At 39.9% G+C, this 18723-nt stretch overlaps 2 protein-coding genes across 5 annotated transcripts in view; one reads left to right on the top strand and one right to left on the bottom strand.

The window, feature by feature from the left end:
- Positions 1-18723, bottom strand: part of LOC117420037 (voltage-dependent calcium channel subunit alpha-2/delta-4-like) — a 160248-nt gene that overhangs the window by 72224 nt on the left and 69301 nt on the right. The gene's annotated exons all lie outside the window — the stretch shown is intronic.
- On the top strand, positions 1289-18561 carry LOC117419861 (leucine-rich repeat and transmembrane domain-containing protein 2-like). 2 transcript variants are annotated; one of them, XM_034033169.3, is made up of 4 exons: positions 1289-1722; positions 10094-10232; positions 15859-16449; positions 17147-18561. In XM_034033169.3, the coding sequence occupies exons 2-4, from the start codon at positions 10157-10159 to the stop codon at positions 17608-17610; spliced, it is 1131 nt and encodes a 376-aa protein (XP_033889060.1). In that variant the 5' UTR covers positions 1289-1722; positions 10094-10156; the 3' UTR covers positions 17611-18561. The 2 variants fall into 2 exon arrangements, with proteins under 2 accessions (XP_033889060.1, XP_033889057.1); XM_034033166.3 differs by having other exon boundaries at positions 10056-10232.

The raw sequence follows: 18723 nt of genomic DNA, 5'->3' as shown, positions 1-18723 counted from the left end.
GTAGTTGGTGAGGAAGGGTCGGATTCTTCGTATGTTGCTCAGGAAGAAATCGGCAGGTGCATGCTAGAGTGGAGCTGTGCTGGGTGTAGGAGAGGCAGGGGTCCAGGGTTACTCCAAGGTTCTTGGCTGAGGAGGAGGGAGAAAGCATGGTAGATTCCAGTGGAATGGAGATAGAAAGATCAGAGGGGGGGAAGATGAGGAGGGGAAGAAAAGGAGGTCAGATTTAGAGAGGTTGAATTTGAGATGATGCGAGTGCATCCAGGAGGAGATACCAGACAGAGGGGGGAAGGAGAGGAGGATCTGAGCATCATCAGCATAGAAATGGTATGAGTAACCATAGGATGCGATGGGGGCCCAGGGAGCAGGTGTAGAGAGATAACAGGAGAGGACCCAAGACTGGTCCTTGGGGGACTCCTGTTGAGAGAGGGTGAGGTGCGGAGGTTGAGCCGCGCCAGGTTACCTGGTAGGTGTGGTTGGAGAGTTAGGAAGAGAACAATGCCAGAGCAGTGCCGGAGATTCCCAGGTCAGCGAGAGAAGATAGGAGAATAGAGTGATTGACACTGCCAAAGGCAGCAGAGAGATCGAGGAGAATTAGGACAGAGGAGAGAGAGGCAGCACAGGCAGAGTTTAGCAAGTTCGTGACAGACAGGAGAGCAGTTTAAGTGGAGTGAGCAGAGCGGAAACCAGATTGGAGAGGGTCGAGCAGAGAGTGGTTAGACAGGAAAGCAGAGAGCTGGCAGTGTTCTTCCCGCTCGAGGGTTTTAGAGAGGAAGGTTAAGAGGGAGACAGGATGGTAGTTCTGGAGGGAGGTGGGGTCAAGGGATAATCACCTAATTAAAACAACACCACCTTTATAATGTTACTTAAATACAGCTAATGTTAATTACTTGAAGCAGGATCACTTACCTATCTGCCTCCGACTCTGGTTACCTGTAACTACCAGTACTGTACTTCAAATTGGCAACAATGAATGTACTATTTTGATTTTATTCCAGCACAGATTCTAACAGGGATTATCACAGTACCATCACCACCACCCCCCCACCCCCCCACCAAATACAAATGAACCAGATCCACTACTCTTCAAACACCTATTCCCATGAGGCTCTGACTCTCCCGCCAGCTCAAATAAAAAATACAATCTAAGCCCGTATTTTCTTTTGTGAAAAAAAAAAAAACCCTGAGAGGAAGGGAGCTGCTGGGCTGATGAGGTCCTCAGCTGTGTCAGCTGATACTCTCATTGTAACCAGAGGAGACAGCAGACGCAACACCAGCACAGTCTCATGTTTCTATCTTTAACACACCAATCCACACTCGCACACACAACACGCACGCAGACTGGCAGAAAGGGCATGCATGCATACATACATATGCAAGCACACTGGACTCATATGCATGTAGATCTGCTTTACAGACACACCCGCTTTCTGGCAGAAGCCAGTGGACATCATAAATACATCAAGTGCTAATTTGCCCTAAGGAGGCAGATTGGCTAGTCAGACCACCCATTCCTAAGAAGACTACATTTCCTCTGCAGTCTCGTTGTACAATGACCTGAGCCAAAAGCGGGAGTCTTTCATTTTCCACACAGGGAGGAATATCATTTTTTTTTTGAGGGGGGTGAATTTTTGGAAAAACATCTGTTCATACAGAAGTTTTATTTATTTTTTTAATGAAAAAGTTTGATGCTACAATTTTGGCAAATGACATGAATGGGATACGGTGAGTTGTGTTTCACTCGTATATATAAATGTGCATTTTTATTTTTAAAATGCAGCTTCTAAGTAGGAAATGGGATTGTAATATTATAATTTTACAGAATGCCTGTCTGAGACATTATTGTTGTCTAATAATGTGCTTTGCACTTGAACTTGACCAATTACAGTAGCATACAAAAGGAAATGAAAATATATATATTTTTAAAGATTTTAGCATGCAAGACCTTTATAAGTATACGTAGAACATGTACATGTTGCACAGAAGCTGTGTGCATTTGTGGGTACAAATGCACAGTACAGTGTGGAGACACATTGGAAAGCAGCTGTGTGCATTGGTGGGTACAAACGCACAGTGCAGTGCAGAGACACATTGGAAAGCAGCTGTGTGCACTGGTGTGTACAAATGCACAGTATTAACAATAGGGTCTTTAAATGTGTCTGCAATTTAAAATGTAATTAATTAACTACCTGCGTATCTTTCTTTTCAATTGTATAGCTTTATAAAATGGTTTGTACAGTACTGTATGTGCCTGCCACCTGCCTCTTATGTTCAGTGTGGCTGTGTGATGCAACGAAGAACTCAAGAGCAAGCACTCAGCATGATGACAGCTGATATAAATATGCATGTACGTTACAGTAGGCTCACCTTATGTGTTATCTTTGTCACATGTTTGCATACGTGTTGTGCATGCGCGCTTCCTTATATACTATATGTGTGTAATAGCCATACTGAGACAAAGGTTACAGCCCACTGCTAGGCTGTTTCTCTTACTGATAAAAAAGGATCTTTCTATAACAATCTGGGTGATTTAAAAAAACTGGGTGATTTAAAAAAAAAAAAAAAACAGCAAGTCTAGTATAGGATTATTATTCAATACCTGCCGAAAGAAGAAACGCTGTCCTTCCCTCATGTTTACAACTGAGTAGCAATCAATGGCAATTCACTTCCGCACTGAGGGTTCTATTCTGATGAAATGAGTGCAATCGCAGATGCAGTGGTTAAAGTCAAACGCGTCTGCCCCGAAGGGAGTGGCTTCTCCAAAAGTAAAATAAAAACCCAGCGCAAGTGCGTTTAGTGGTGCAGTGAAAGCGCCCAGCCAATCAGTGCTGAGTAGGTTGGGGAATCTGCTATCCAGGCAACAATCCCAGAATGCGCTTGAGTCAGCGCAAGGCTCTGTTTTGAATGTAGAAGTTAGCAGTAGCACAGAGCAAGAAAAAACAGCGCAAGTCAGAACAGCGTAAGTAGTAGGTCACTCGCCGAGAGAATACGTAAACCATGCTTCACGACACAGAAGTTTGCTATATTAACAGAAGAAGTAGAGGCACGTAGGGCAATCATTTATTATTTATGATAATTATACAAGGTACATTATTTCATGGCATTGACATTACCACATGTAAAGTATACTTACTACCCTCCCTGATTTGTCTACCAGTAGCAGCAGCAGATTCATTTTCTAGCGGGACATGAAGTGCCGCATCACGTTCCCTCGGAGCATGTAATGTACTAGAGTTTCAATATAACCAGGGCTTCAATTCTCATGAAAGTGGCGCTCCTGTTATGCTGCTCTCCATATACTGTATGTAAATATTTTCATTTGTAATTGCCATGTAAATAAATTGCTACAGTCCTCATGAAAATAAATGTAGTACTCCATTTTATCTGCAAAACAGTTTTTAGTTTTTGTTTTTTGTTTAATTCATATATTTGTTTATTATTAATTTACGAATAAGCTTGTTAGTTTCTTACATTTTGTAGTTTTTTCGTCTTAAGTTATTTTTTCTTTTCTTTTTCTTTCTATGTCAGTCCAAGCGCACGCAGTTGCTACTTAGGACTACTTTGCTTTTTATAGTGTGTTCAGTTCTTAAAGTTCCTAATTGCGCCACTAAATAAACCTGTTTCAATGGGTCTTAAAGCAGTGCTCAATTGTCTATTTGGGACCCCATTGCGCTGTCATCAGAATTGCTCTGGCGAATATGTTAATGATACCACACCCCGAAATGTATGCCGACACGTGGAGATGGGGCAGGCGCTCTATAACGGTGCAGGACATGTCTTCAGAATACCATTTCAGTGTAGTGGGTTTTTATTTTTACGTCGCTGATCAATTTTTGCGCCATAGAATCAGGGGCAAGCACCGTTTGCGCTTGCACTCGCATTTGCGCTGTGATCAGAATACAGCCCTGAGTGTTTTAAAAGCTGAGAGGAACATTATTTTCCTCACATACTGGGCGCTGAAATTTGTATTGCTGTACTGGCGTACTGAGGCCATAAATTTTGTAACATATAAAACATTGATGATTATTACAGCTATGGCCAAAAGTTTTGCATCACCTAGAATTTTAGGATTGAGACAATTAAAAAAAAAAAAGATATGAACATAATTTAGACCTTTTTTTAACATCATGTAATCAAACAAACTACAAAATGATATCGCAAAAGTCTACCAGAAGCCATAATAGTAGTACAGTATTTCATTTTAGATTTTTAACTGTCAGTTTTTCGGGAAGTATATTAAAAACTACAAAACGGTGTGTAATTCAATATGTTAACGTAACATTATTCTGCAGGTTTCATTCGACTTCAAACAAAATGAGTTAATTCTATAGGGTGATGCAAAACTTGTGGCCATAGCTGTATGCAGGTTATATAAAGTACAGAATAAATAATTTAAACAAACAAGGATAAGGGATACCAGATAATGTGACAGTTGCTGCCGGCTGCTTGTTTAAATACATGCTGTTTGCACAAACCTATTAACAAGAGAATTAGGTTTTTATAAAAAGGTTCCCTGAGTATCGAAATAATTAAAATGTACTGCTGATAAAACAAAATGCTGAAAAAGTTGTTCATTCCTAAATCCCTCAGTGGTGTATGTTGCTGTTGTTGTTTACAATTAGACTTGCTTAAAGTCAAAGGTAGAGCACAGCACAGTCACGCTAAAGAATCAAGAGGTTTAGCTAACATATTTAATGACTCGTGAAATACAATTCAGAGCTGCTGCAGTATGTCCACTGTTTTGTCATTTCAAATATTTTCAGAAAACAAACATTAAACTTTAAAGCTACAGTGCGCAGTGCAAAAGCACATCATGAAAAAACACATTTGTAGGTGAAAAACACTACTATAAAATTTGCTACATTTAATATATAAACACGTACAAATTTTGGTCAACTAAAATAAATGGCTTTACATAACATTAACGTAGCATTATAGCATTAAAATGCCGAATACAAAAAAAGTTACACGCACTTGCAGTGTCTAAAATAAAAAAAATTATGCTGCTACTTCTAGGCAGGTCTCTCATCACATGAGCCGCGGCAGAATTCGATATACACACACATATACATCTGTATATACTGTAAATAAATAAATAAATATATATATATATTTATTAAAGGTTCACACAAAAAAGTTTTGGTATGTTAAACATACTTGGACACTTGAAAGTGTGTTTGAAAAGAAACAGTGGATGTACTTTTGAGCTTTTGATGTCATTTTCTATTTAAATCTGTTAATGTGTTTGTGATGTAATTTACTACATAGCTAATGATGTAACAATCTACTATTCCTTTTTATTTAAACCTTCAGGCATCCTGGTATTGAGTCTATGTATCCATTTATTTTCCTTTATTCTTCTGTATTGTACATTATCTAATTGCATTTCTTCTCAAACTACAACTTGTAGGTCATTCATTTTTTTGTAGCATTGAACTATATCTATCTATCTATCTATCTATCTATCTATCTATCTATCTATCTATCTATCTATCGATCTATCGATCTATCTATCTATATATATTTTTTTTCTTTTAATCATTTAATAACAAAAAAAAACGTGTATGTGATGCTACAGTGTATGTGAACAGAGTTCTTGTGACACCACAAATAACTGCATCCCATTGTACATGAAATGGCAGCCTGGCAAGCAGTGGGTCATGTAGACGGGTCTCCTCTCTTACCCCCTTGAGTTGGGAAGCGTTGTTTATTATAAATACTGGGCATACTTCCTATGCCATCAATACGGCACTTTTCACAGTCACAAAAGGCACGTCTCTGATTAAAAACAAAGACAAAGTCACTGCTCAGAAAATAGTGTTTTCAGTTCCACAAAATGGTAGTTTCTTCCCTTTTTAAAATGATTTAACCGATTACGAATACGGCCCAAACAAGCTGTTTTATTTCAATTACCAAGCAACAGTTCATAAAAATGTTCATTCTGAAGTTAAGTCTCACATTATTAATTATTTTAACATATTAGAAATTTTAACACAGCGTTCATTTCATCAGCTAACTAAAGCAATCCATGGCATATGCAAAAAAAATAAATAATAATTTGTTAGTCCATAGTGTAATTTTTCTTAAATGGCCCATGGAAAAATGTTTCAAGTTTAGAATTCTGTTACAGAATGTAAATTTTGTTATCCCTGTTTGGAATCCCTGTCTAGCTTTTAATCATGTGAAGGCAAGGGCAGTGAAGATCTACAAATGGAGCCACAATGCATGGAACACCTGGACAGCTCAGCAGTAATACGTGCAGGGAATATCTCCTCTCTTGTGTCAACAGGAATTAATACCAGTCAAACACATGAGCCCTTCGGTGTCATCAGAGCGGAACAATGAGCTTGACACAGCGAGAATGTCCTTGCTGAGGACACTGTCTGCCTTACCCCCTGGGACTGTCTTCTGCGAGACCCAGTATGGCTCTCAGCAGTCCACATAACAAAACCAGTGCAGCCACATTGAGAGGGTCTTCATAGTTGCACAGTACATTAATGGGATTGCAATGGGATAGAGTATAGGGGCTGCAATAGTCATCTGAATGTAAGGGCAAATGGAACAACATGAAAGAGTGAATGTACAGATCAAAATATCTGTATACAAATCGAGAGTTTCTTGAGATACAGCCACATGCAATCCACAATGACTGTAGGAGGCCATGGTTTGGTGAAGTTATCATGCTTCCCATGCTGAGTGTGACAGAAAGACCGATGGACAGACACATTCACTGCATAAGGGTCTTATTTTATGTTTTAAGAGTGATTTTTAAATAAGCGATTTGCAGCAATAGAAGCTGTAGTGTATTGTACACAGAGAAATGTGTGGACACAATTGCTTTGTAAGAGAGAATCAGATGTGAACATGCATATGAAGCTATAGTAAATCCAGTATACTACACCCAGTTGTGAACATGCATATGAAGCTATAGTAAATCCAGTATACTACACACCGATGTGAACATGCATATGAAGCTATAGTAAATCCAGTATACTACACCCAGTTGTGAACATGCATATGAAGCTATAGTAAATCCAGTATACTACACACCGATGTGAACATGCATATGAAGCTATAGTAAATCCAGTATACTACACACCGATGTGAACATGCATATGAAGCTATGAAGTAAATCCACTGAAATAACCAGTAATCCCCCTGAAGTTAACAAGAATGTGTACCCCATGCCCGTCTACTGGCATGTGTGGTATTAATAGGCTACTACAAGGGATCCATGGAAAATGACACGACATTGATAATTGAAAAATAATCTACCTTCTGCCCCCCCCAGCACAAAGACCAAAGGGTAAGTCTTCTCCCTGACATGAGCTTTCTATTCATACTGTGTGGCTCGTTGAGAAGAAACTCAGGCATCTCATCAACCCCTGTTCTTGCGGCTACTTCTTATGAATTCCTGGCTGTTAAATTAGTGGCTGATCTACCTGTCTGTATTGTTTTGGTTTATAGACCACCTAAGTACAGCGCTTTATTTTTAACCGAGTTGGCAGAGCAACTTTCATTCTTGCGCACAACCTCGAATAGGCTTCTGCTCCTGGGTGATTTTAATATCCACATCGATACCGGAACGGGTTTATCCGCTGACCTTTTGGCATTATTGGACAGTTTGGGGTTTGTGCAACACATTAACACATCAACTCACTCTCGTGATCATATTTCACCTGTACTATGTCAACTCCATTGGTTGCCTGTTAACTTTAGGATTGATTTTAAAATTGCAATGCTAAACTATAAAGCTCTAAATGGCACAGCTCCTTCATATATTGCTGACCTGCTTACTCCCTCTGTCCCTGCTCGCAGCCTGCGTTCCTCTGGGGCTGGTCTGTTGGGTGTCCCCAACTCCAGGCCGCGCATTCAGGGTGACGGGGCTTTTTCTGTTTATGCTCCCAGACTGGAACTCCTTGCCAAATTATATTAAAAGGTCAGACACTCTGGAGTTTTTTAAAACTTCTTTAAAGACTTACTATTTTAAATTGGCTTTTAACTGTACCTAACTGTACTTTTAACTGTTTTTTAACTGTACCTTTTCTTTCTGTTTAAATCTTGTAAAGTGCATTGGGATACTTGCTATGAAAGACATTATATAAATAACATGTTGTTGTTGTTGTTTTAGGGGTCACAGCATTTCATTTCTGGCTGCTCTGACATTTCTCCCTACAGCTTGTGAGTTTGGTTCAGTACATGTAGGAGTCTAATTCTGAAGGTCAAAGACATATAAAACAGGACTCTCAGGACCCCAGGCTCCAGAATCACAGTTTCATTGCTACAGGGTTAAGCGAGCCACTCTTCTCTCTTTTTTTCTTTGTCTTTCCCTGTGGCTTTAGCATACCCTTGACTGGAAGACTGTTTAACTTGCAGCTTAAGCCAAATTTGAACCCTGGCTTCCAGAGATGAAATTAACCCACGACACCACCTCACCCCCAGCTCTAATCATTATTACTTTTACCTGTTTTATTCTGGGGATTATTTCTACCCTTCTAACCTATGGACCTAGAAAGAACCTACTGTACTGCTGTCTTCCCTAGATCAGTAAGCGCACATGCTAACAAGCATGTCAGCCCGGTTTTCAGAAAGAGCAGATGCTAGCAGTTATCAGCTTTCAGCATCTGGGTTTTAGGAGGAGGCCAGCTTTAATAACAGCTACTATTTAAGGTGGGTGGCAAAACACTCTTCCCATGAACACAAACAAAACTGTCTAGTCTCGGGATCTAGATACATGCGGACTGCAAGATGAGAGCAACCATTAGACAACTACTACAAGGATCCGTGGGAGAACAACAGTCTGCGTTATAAAATCCCTGAGCACATCAACAGGCATCAACATCACATGCTGTGCAGACGCGGATGTGTAGAGCTTGGGCTCCAGGTGCAGGGATTAGACTACACCTGACTTTACATTCGAAACTCCTGCATATTAATCAGTTACAAAATACTTTGAACCAGATCTGATTTTGTAATGTCTTGCATTCATTGAAATTCAGCAACAGAATGACCGGATGAACTGCATTGTTCTAAATTACACTGTGTTGCTGAATGGCTCTTCAGCCACCCTCATTCCTGGATAACTACAGAGCTCTATGAACGTTCATGGTGTACCTGCGATGTACAGTCTGCACTCCCAGTTATCCGTTACACACAGGTATACATCACAATGGCAAGGAGCAGACACCAGCAGAGTACACAGCTTATACATTCAGATATCCATCACTATCATTTAGTCAGTGTGCAACAGTAAGTGACCAATATCTGAGTATAGACTGCATTCTCAACTGCAAGCACTGTCTCAGTCATGCAGGGTTGCTTTAGAATGGAAGCAAAGACAACAGTGATCAAACATCAAGGCCTTTTCTGAGCAAGCTAGGGAGAAATGGGAATTTAGAGCAAGAACTGAATAAAGAACAATATAGTGAATCAATATAACCATTGATAATTGTTTAAAACATAAAACAATATGTGAAGGGCATTTTAAAATGAGATCTGAATGTATCCTTTAAGAAATTAGCTTTTGAACCCTCCATTTTGAGTTATCCAGCACCTTACCCTAGGGTTACATTTTAAATATGCCATTGCTATCCTGTAGCAGCTTTAAAAAAAAGTACTAAGTAACAAAATGTATGTTAACTGTTATTTAATGAAAACTTTGTATAATACGCTCCAGTCCATAAATTATCACATCTTTATCACAGTTGTGTTTTGATATTTGGTAATTTTTAATATCCGTTATAAAGAATGTAGTTTGCTAAATCCTAGGGTTTATAATAATAATAATAATAATAATAATAATAATAATAATAATAATAATAATAATAATAATAATAATAACACTTGTTCTTTAGCTGTTGTGCATGTATGCAGCAGTTTAACTCTAAATTGCCTTTATTTAGTGCACTTAAAGAGAAAGATTTCTGTTTTGCAGATTAAACTTACACATTTGTTCCTTAACTCACTTTAAAAATCAGTGTTAAAACAAAAAAAAACAGGTCTTGTGAACTACAGTAAATCTGTCGAGACTATAACCACTGTTTCTCTCATTTTTGCAGGTTTTAAGTGCTACTGGTTTTTTTGTCCCTGTTGGCAGGGATCGGGTGGACGGTGCTGACAGGCTGATGTAAGAGCTGGGAAAGCGAGTATCAAAGCGGGAATGTCCAAGATGAGGAGCCTCGCAGAGACCTGGGAACCACAGCAGAACAAACCAGCCCTCAGGCTGTGGAACTCTGGTGAGTACTGCCCATATCAATCCTGCTGCTGCATTCATTATGAATTATCTGCAGTCTTCCTGGATTCATTTTACAATCACAGGGGATACCTTTTCAAGAGATATTGCTCTATCAAAATGTGTTTTGATTCAAAAGGAAATTCATTTTGAATCATTTTGCATTCCAAATGCATTGATTTATCATTCATCCAGAATTTCAAGCACTTGATCAGAAATTCAGTATTATACTGGTGAAGGCATTTGCGAAAAAGGTTGCTAAAAAAAGCTTTACTTAATTCTTTGAACAGTCATGATGGCATACTTTTTGAATGGCTTTTTAGGAATACAGTACAGTTAACGTCTCTATTGAATCCAGTTTCAATACAGTTTGAATTTTATCCTGAATGCATGGTTTTGAATGAATTATTTAAAAATCAGGTCAAGGCTGCATAAAGTGCCCACACTGTGATTCTCACCTGTGCTGTAATTTGAAACACTTACAAATTCCTGGAGAATTTAAAATAAACACAGAATCAGTGGTGTTTTCTAATTGCCGGTAACCTACATCGCAATATCACCACGCAATACTGTACAACTGGAACTGGGCACCTCTGCACGTACCACAGTGGAGGTATGTGTGTGTTTGAGGAACAATGTGTGGAAGATACCCCTGCTCTGTGGGAATAGATGCTCTGTTATTATTATGAGTATCCAGTGCTGCCAATAAATAACTTTGTCTCCCTTCGCAGCCAGCATGGTCCTCCAGCAGAGACATTGCTTCACTAAGCCATTCTTCTAGACAGAATTATTATTTTTATAATTACTGCTTTTTTGATTGAACACTTCTTGGTTCTCAAGATATTTTGACAATCAGTTTGAAGTTTCTTAGTGCTTTGATACCTGGTTATAGGTATGAGTTAACGACTTAATATGCAAGATTAATAATATTTTAGTCACTATCGGAAGACTTATTTTCCCCAGTTTAACAATTCTGACTGTTTACATTTTGTAGTATTCGCAAGAACCTTTCAAGGGCACCAGCTTTCACCACAACATGTGAGTTAAGAACAACAGCTGTGCCTTTGGAGGGGCTCCCCTTTCATGTGTTCCCTTCCCACCCCATTCCAAAGACAAGGCTCCTCTCTGGACCAGAGGCTGCAGGCTCTGGTCCCTCCCCTGTATAAATAACTTCCATTATCTCAGACCGGATCTAGGGGTACCTCCCAACTGGCCGTGCAACATTCCAAAAACAGAGATCACTCTATGAACCCAACCATTGAATCTGCTCAAATGTTCTAATCCCTGGGCTTTACTCAGCACCTCATCTCCCATCTCCCAGCTGGCACAAGAATTACAATATGACTGTTCCGGACCTAGTTGTCAAACTGGAGCACACACAATTGTTGGTATCTACAGCCTGAAATCATTTTGCCCATCACATTTTTGGGCTGTGGGGTGGATGGAATGGTGATTTTACTCAGCGTTTCTTTTAAATGCCTCAATTCAGAGTGTTCACGGGATCTGGCATGAGTGCTGTACAGTGAAACGACTTCGGTAGTGTCCCCTTACCCAATTAATGCCCAGGGTTTTTAGGGTTTGTACCCAATCAAAGTCTGAATTTTAGAATGCAATGTGCCCAATTATCTTCTCCCTGCTTTTCACTCCAGTTTAGAATCTCCAATTATGTTCCCTCACGCGGCAATATTCTTTTTTTTAAATGGATATTGGGATTTCCATTTATAAACCATATTTGAGAGGCATTTTGGTTCTGGAACATTGAATACACGATACATCGACGATACATTCAATATGTTCTGGATCCCAGAACTAAAATGAAAACCACAACATCTTTTAAATATTGTAGACAGAGGCCGAGTAGGTTGTCTCACCTCACAAGGAAAGCCATACCACAGTGCTGTACATTGGCATGAGACCAATTGAAATGCTGTGACAATAACAATTAAAAGAGTTGTCAATAAACTTTGAGAACTGAAAAAGCAAATGAGGTTCTGTGCAGGGAAAAGCAGATCATTACTTCAAGTCAAAATATAAAAATAACATAAATTAATACTTTTAGAAAAAATCCAAGTTTTCAAAATAACCACCTAAGCCTCAGCAGGCCAAGGTCAACTTGTGTCGTACTGCTAGTACTTAAAATAAGCCTGATTGCTGCTGGATCGGAGCGCATTCGTTCATCCAGAGATATCTACACTGCTAGGGTTACACTCACCTCTTTATTTCCCAGAAACAGAAGTGCCAGGATGTTTGTCAGATTTCAAAAGGTCTTCCAGTCTTTGATTTTATTGCTCTGATATTGAGCATTTTAATAAAATTCTAATTTGAACTGTCTTTGAGTCTTGTATACTAGAGCAGCAGAACCCAGATCCACTCATTGCAAACACCACGAAACCGTAAGAGTGTAAGTGTAAATAAGAAATTAAAAATCACATCTGAACATATTGTACTTGTTCTTTAAATTTTATTTTTATTGAAAATGATAAGGAAACTGTATACAAGTCCTTCTCAAACAGATCTAGAAACATTCCAATGTTTGTACAGTAGGAATCTTCTTTTGACGCACAAAAAAACAAACAGGAACATTTCTTAAGTATTATGAAAGACAACTTGTTCACAAAATATGCACATGCCTTATTAGAGAGCTGAAGATGGGTTATATGTATTTATCATGTACAGTTGGCCCTTTCTTATATTATAAAACCACACACAGTGATGAAGTTATTTTAAAGAAGAGTAATTTTCATTGTGTAAGGGGCTTACCATACATGAAAGAATCTGTTACCCAGTTACATATCTATTTTCAAAACTTAGCACCGTAATATTGCTTTTAAGTAAGCCATTTTACATCTTAATATCATGTAAGAAGTCAAATTAATATTTAATTTGGGTGGAGAAAGCACTTACTTGATAAGATAAGATACGTGTAATAGAGGTGAATTGTGGTACAGGTATTCTACTAAAGTAAAATGGAGGACAGAATGGAGCAAAGCTCAATTTAAATGTAATGACTTAAAGTGCTTTAAAATATGAAAAACGTCTAATTTGCAAATTAAACTAATACCGATACTTTAACATGAATTCGGTCGACAGGCCACGCGAGTGCAGACAACAGCAGCAAGGGTTTTGCATGCCAGCTGCTTGGAAACACGTGACCTGCATTTGCTGCTGCTCTTCTTCGGTGGTTGGGAAATAAATGAAATCTGAGGCTCGTTTGAAGAATATTTCAGTAACGTCAGTTATTTTGAAAACTGAGGACTGTGATATACCTTATAGATCACCATTAAGTCCCTGTGTCAAACAGGGATATAGTGGGGCCACTGCACACCAGACCATTGCTCTGCCAAGTATTTATTACCTAAAGTAAACATTTTATTTTGGTATTTGTATTTTATTGATAGACACTTTTCGTGGATCCTGGCCGCAGTTCACATTGGTCAAGATGCATTGCCTAACTACTGTCCCGCACAGTCAGACAGTTGACACTGCATACGCTTCAGTCACACAGCACAGGTTAGCAGTCAAATTTTTATTTTTTTAAACTACCGTACATCGAAAAGCCAAAGGCTATGAGAAACGACTTCATAACACTTCCTTGTTTTTTTTGTTTGTTCGTTTTTTTATCCAACGATAAATGGATATAACTTATACTGCATCACAGCTGTTAGTATTGCGACTTTCACAGACACAGGTGTACATAAAACACAATTTAAAAATAAAAACACTGTTTGTTGGTTATGATCTAATTAGGGTATTTGAATTTTACAATCTGACTGGAAAGAAGTCTAATAAAGAGGCTACGGTTTGCTTTGTACACACGTGGATTCTAAATAACTTTTTGATTTATTATGAGAAAAGACTTAAGTGCAAAACAATAGTAAATGTTTTAACTGTGCCACCAAACTTCTAAACTATACTTTTTACTTCAGGTTCTAACTATATCAGACAGCTAACCCGTTTACCAGTTACAAAAAAATACTGTTACACACACAGTTTTAACATTTAAACAACCCTTCAGTTTACACAATACCTGGGTCTCTCCACTGACAGCCTCTTCTTCTCATACAAACTGCCCTAAACAAACATTTTGTCCCTCTTATATACCAGGTTTAAGAAGCTCCCAAAGGTACAAAGCCACAGTAATAAAGCCATGCTTTTTTTAAACAAAAGACATCCAATTTTTCATAATTGAAAACCATCTTTATATGTTTATATGAGATGGTGCAAACATTTTATTTTTGATATCAATAAAACATTACTGATATCAGTAATAGAATTACTGATGTCAGAAATTGATGGTTAAATGTTAAAAGGGCTTACCACGCTATCCGGGCTCGTCTGCATTCATGATTGTAGAGTTTTAAACCTCATCTCATCTCACCGACAGGGGACACAATTCGTAATGGTAGTGCATCACACAGCACTGCCCGTTACACTCCGATATAGCTGTTTTTAAACAAGACTATACTTATGACAGATGCTATGTTTCTACCTGCCACAGGAATTAATTGATCCATTAGCATGTCCTTTTGCAGACTGCATGACAGATTACAGACTGCATTCGGAAGTGGCTGCAGCCCCAGGCTGATGTATATACTTATGAATCAGATAAGACTGAGTTTTATAGGCTGGTTTCATGGTGCTTTAGCTGCAACTTCAAAACAGGGCTGATTCAGTCAATCAGGCAAGCATATGAAAGCCACCATTTCCAGTAACTATTCCATTTTAATGGGAACCTATTTCCAGAAGTTTATCACCTTCCAGAAATATCACCTCTGGGGTATAATGTTAAACTATAATTTGATAACGCATGTGAGCTTATTGAGATAATTTGTGCCTCAGGATTTCAATTAAGCAGACTAAGGTTTAAGGTTTAAGGTTTAATTTAAGGTTTCTATTTCTGCTCCAAATTCTTTTTAACCAATCCCAGCATGGGGATCAGAGTGGTCTCAATAGGATCTGTCATGGTGACAGCCCATATAACTCTTTATAGGCATGACAAGCCTGAAACGAAAGGAAAGTCGAATCACATGAATCCATTTCAAAACAAGCAGTCCTCCCCAAAACAGTCCTTAACATGTTATGATTCGGTTGTGCGATGTTTGCATAGAGAATAGAAGTGCATAACAGTTTAGATGTCATTATTGCAGTATCTACAACCCTATTTATACAGGAAGTAGCACATCATGGATCATTATTGCTGTTTGACAATGTGGGCAACAATCCTTATACTATCAGTGCACTTGAGTGGCCATTTTTAAAAGAGTTTTGAAACAGACAGTAAAGTTGTAAGCGTAAAAGGTTGTCAGTATGTTAACAATGAAAAGAAAAAATGACAGGTACTGTACGTTATTTAAAAAGTTGTAACAACACGTAGGGATGTATAACTCTATTTTTCGGAACCCCGCTACTTACTAATTTGTGAATAACGTTTTTTGGTTTTTTTTTTACGTGAACACTAATATTGTAATAATAATGATTCAAAGTTACACCCCACCCCAGAAAAGCAATATTAATGTTCCTGACTTAACTAACAGTACTGTGTTAATCTACAACATCATACTGGTGGAAACTGAACAGGAATGGCACCTAATGTCGTTCATCACTTCTGCCCTTTGTATGCTTCCCCACAGCTCTGCTCTGCCTGTTGGGTACAATGGCCTTTTTGGTGGAAATGGCATGGGCCTGCCCCGCCCCCTGCCACTGCAACAGCACCATAGTGGACTGCAGCGACCACAAGCTGCTTTCCCTCCCTTCCAACCTTCCCCCCAACACCAAGACCCTCCTCCTGCTCAACAACAAACTGAGCTCCCTGTCTCCCAGGGCCTTCTCCAACCTCAGCTCCCTGGAGAGACTGGACCTGTCCAACAACTTCCTGGACAACCTGCCTGCTTCTCTGTTCAGAGACCAGGGCAACCTGTCAGAGCTGGTCCTGCATAACAACAGCATCACCAGGCTGGACAAGGGCCTGCTCCAGAGCTGCCCGGGTCTGCAGCGGCTTGACCTGTCCATGAACGCCCTCTCCCAGGTGCCCCTGGGGCTCCTCGATGACCTGCCAGGGGTGGAGTGGCTCTCCCTGGCTGACAACAGGCTGCAGGCCCTGGAGAGGGCTGCCTTTGAACCCCTATCCAGCCTCCAGCACCTGAACCTCAGCGGAAACCCCTGGGAGTGTGATTGCAAACTGAGGGACTTCAAGCACTGGATCGAGTGGTTCCTCTACAGAGGTACGGTACTGAGCACTATATATATATATATATATATATATATATATATATATATATATATATATATATATATATATATATTCCCTTACTATTTTATCGAGTTTGAAATCGTTCCGAGTGGTTTGTTGAGTGTTTATAAATGTCATCTTCGGTGCTTTAAAAACTAGAACAGACTTCTAACGTACCCTCTTGAGCAGTTGAACTGCAAACTTGAAGCGTTGCCCATTGCACCATTCTCAACATGCTATATTCACAAAGCTTTAACTCATGAGTTGTTTTACTTCTGTTTTTTTCAAAGTCATAGAGCATGAATTAAAGCTTTGTGAATAGAGCCATTTATCTCCCTAACTCTATTGGTTTTAGTCTCTATTTCTGCGACTCATTGGCAGCAGTGTGGAGTAGTGGTTAGGGCTCTGGACTCTTGACTGGAGGGTTCAATCCCCGGTTGGGGACACTGCTGCTGTACCCTGGAGCAAGGTACTTTACCTAGATTGCTCCAGTAAAAATCCAACTGTATAAATGGGTAATTGTATGTAAAAAAAATAATGTAATATCTTGTAACAATTGTAAGTCGCCCTGGATAAGGGTGTCTGCTAAGAAATAAATAATAATAATAATAATAATAATAATTGTCTCCAACAACCCAAACTCCTAGCCCCTTATGCATTCTCAGTATCTCCCTGTTTTTCCCATGCAGGAGGGAGGATTGACGGTGTGGAATGCATGCTTCCCAAAGACCTGCGCGGTCGGAACATTCGCAACGTGCCCATGGAGATGTTCAACTACTGTGTGCAACTGGAGGATGAGAGGGGCTCGCTGGTGCCCAGGGGGGAGGGCAGGGGGCCGCCGTGCAGCCGAGGTGGGGAACCTCCCCCGCAGCCCTCCAAGAGACCCCCTACAGAGGTGGAGGAGCCAGCGGCAGAGTGCGTGAGGCAGCGGTACCGTCCGGTGAGCGTTCGGCGATCCATCGGCACGGTGATCATCGCAGGAGTGGTGTGCAGCATTGTCTGCATTATGATGGTGGTGGCGGCTGCGTACGGATGCATCTATGCCTCCCTGATGGCCAAGTACCAGCGCGAGCTGAAAAAGAGGCAGCCACTGATGGGGGATGGAGATGGAGAGGGAGAGCAGGACGAGAAGCAGATCTCTTCGGTGGCATAGAGAGCCCTTCAGCTCATATCTCTGGTTTGTGTTGTTCTCTCTCTCTTTTTTTTTTGGATTCCTGGATTTTGTGCTTCGTGTCCGTTCAGGAACGAAGAAAGGTAACCTGTCCCAATCTCTTTACATCTCCCAAATCTCCTGGATTCTGTGTGTGAATTTGTGTGAGGGTGGAACAGGAGAGAAAGAAGTAAAAGAATAAAGCTGTTCCAAAGGAACCTGAATCCAGGACTGTCAAGTCAGCAGGCTGTTTATAAGCACAAAGCGTAACCTCTCTTACTCTCTCTCTCTCTCTCTCTCTCTCTCTCTCTCTCTCTCTCTCTCTCTCTCTCTCTCTCTCTCTCTCTCTCTCTCTGTCTGTGATCCAATCCAATTCCTATTAGAAATACTGCAAAAAAAAAATCTGGGACAGAGACTGAATGCCCTTCAGTTTTAGCTGTTTCCAAGTTTCTCTTATCCATCTTCTGTTAAAACTGATAGAGGCTTCTGTTTTTATGCAGGTCAACTGTACCCATCTCTGATTTGAATAGACACCCTATTCCTTAACTCTTAACAAATGGGATTTAAAGCAGTGCTCACTGAGAATGGCATAAGGGTGTGAATATTGGAGGCTGACACAGTTGCTGATGAAGTACACAGTCCCATTCCTCTTTCTGTCTTGCACACATGGATTTTAGAGTATATCCGTCTCACAATACAAAGTAAAGACAATACTGTGAACTGAAACAATTTAACAGATTTAAAACTTAGCTGGACTGCGCTAGTTACAAAACAAAACTCTGGGATCCGAACGTAACCTTGCTTGTATCAAAGTTATCAATACTCTCTGTATTAGGCTACTGCATTCATGAATGGTGAATACCATCTGCTAAAACAATTGCTGTTGTAAAATCCATTTGAGACATTAGGAACTATAAAATGTATCAACTAGCACCGTTTGGGGGGGGGGGGGGGGGGGGTGGTTGGCACTCATTTTTGACACTTACACACCAGCTATGTATTGCAAAATGGCTTGTTGCTTTCCTTGGTTCAGCGTTACATCAGTTTTTCACGTTGGGAATGGTGGTCAAGAAGGCACGACCCATCCCCCCCCCTGTGGAAACGAATGACCAACCT

The sequence above is a fragment of the Acipenser ruthenus genome, chromosome 14 (assembly GCF_902713425.1).
Source record: "Acipenser ruthenus chromosome 14, fAciRut3.2 maternal haplotype, whole genome shotgun sequence".
Classification (NCBI taxonomy): domain Eukaryota; kingdom Metazoa; phylum Chordata; class Actinopteri; order Acipenseriformes; family Acipenseridae; genus Acipenser; species Acipenser ruthenus.
The sequence above is the reverse complement of the archived record's forward strand: the minus strand, read 5'-3'. Positions and strand labels throughout refer to the sequence as shown.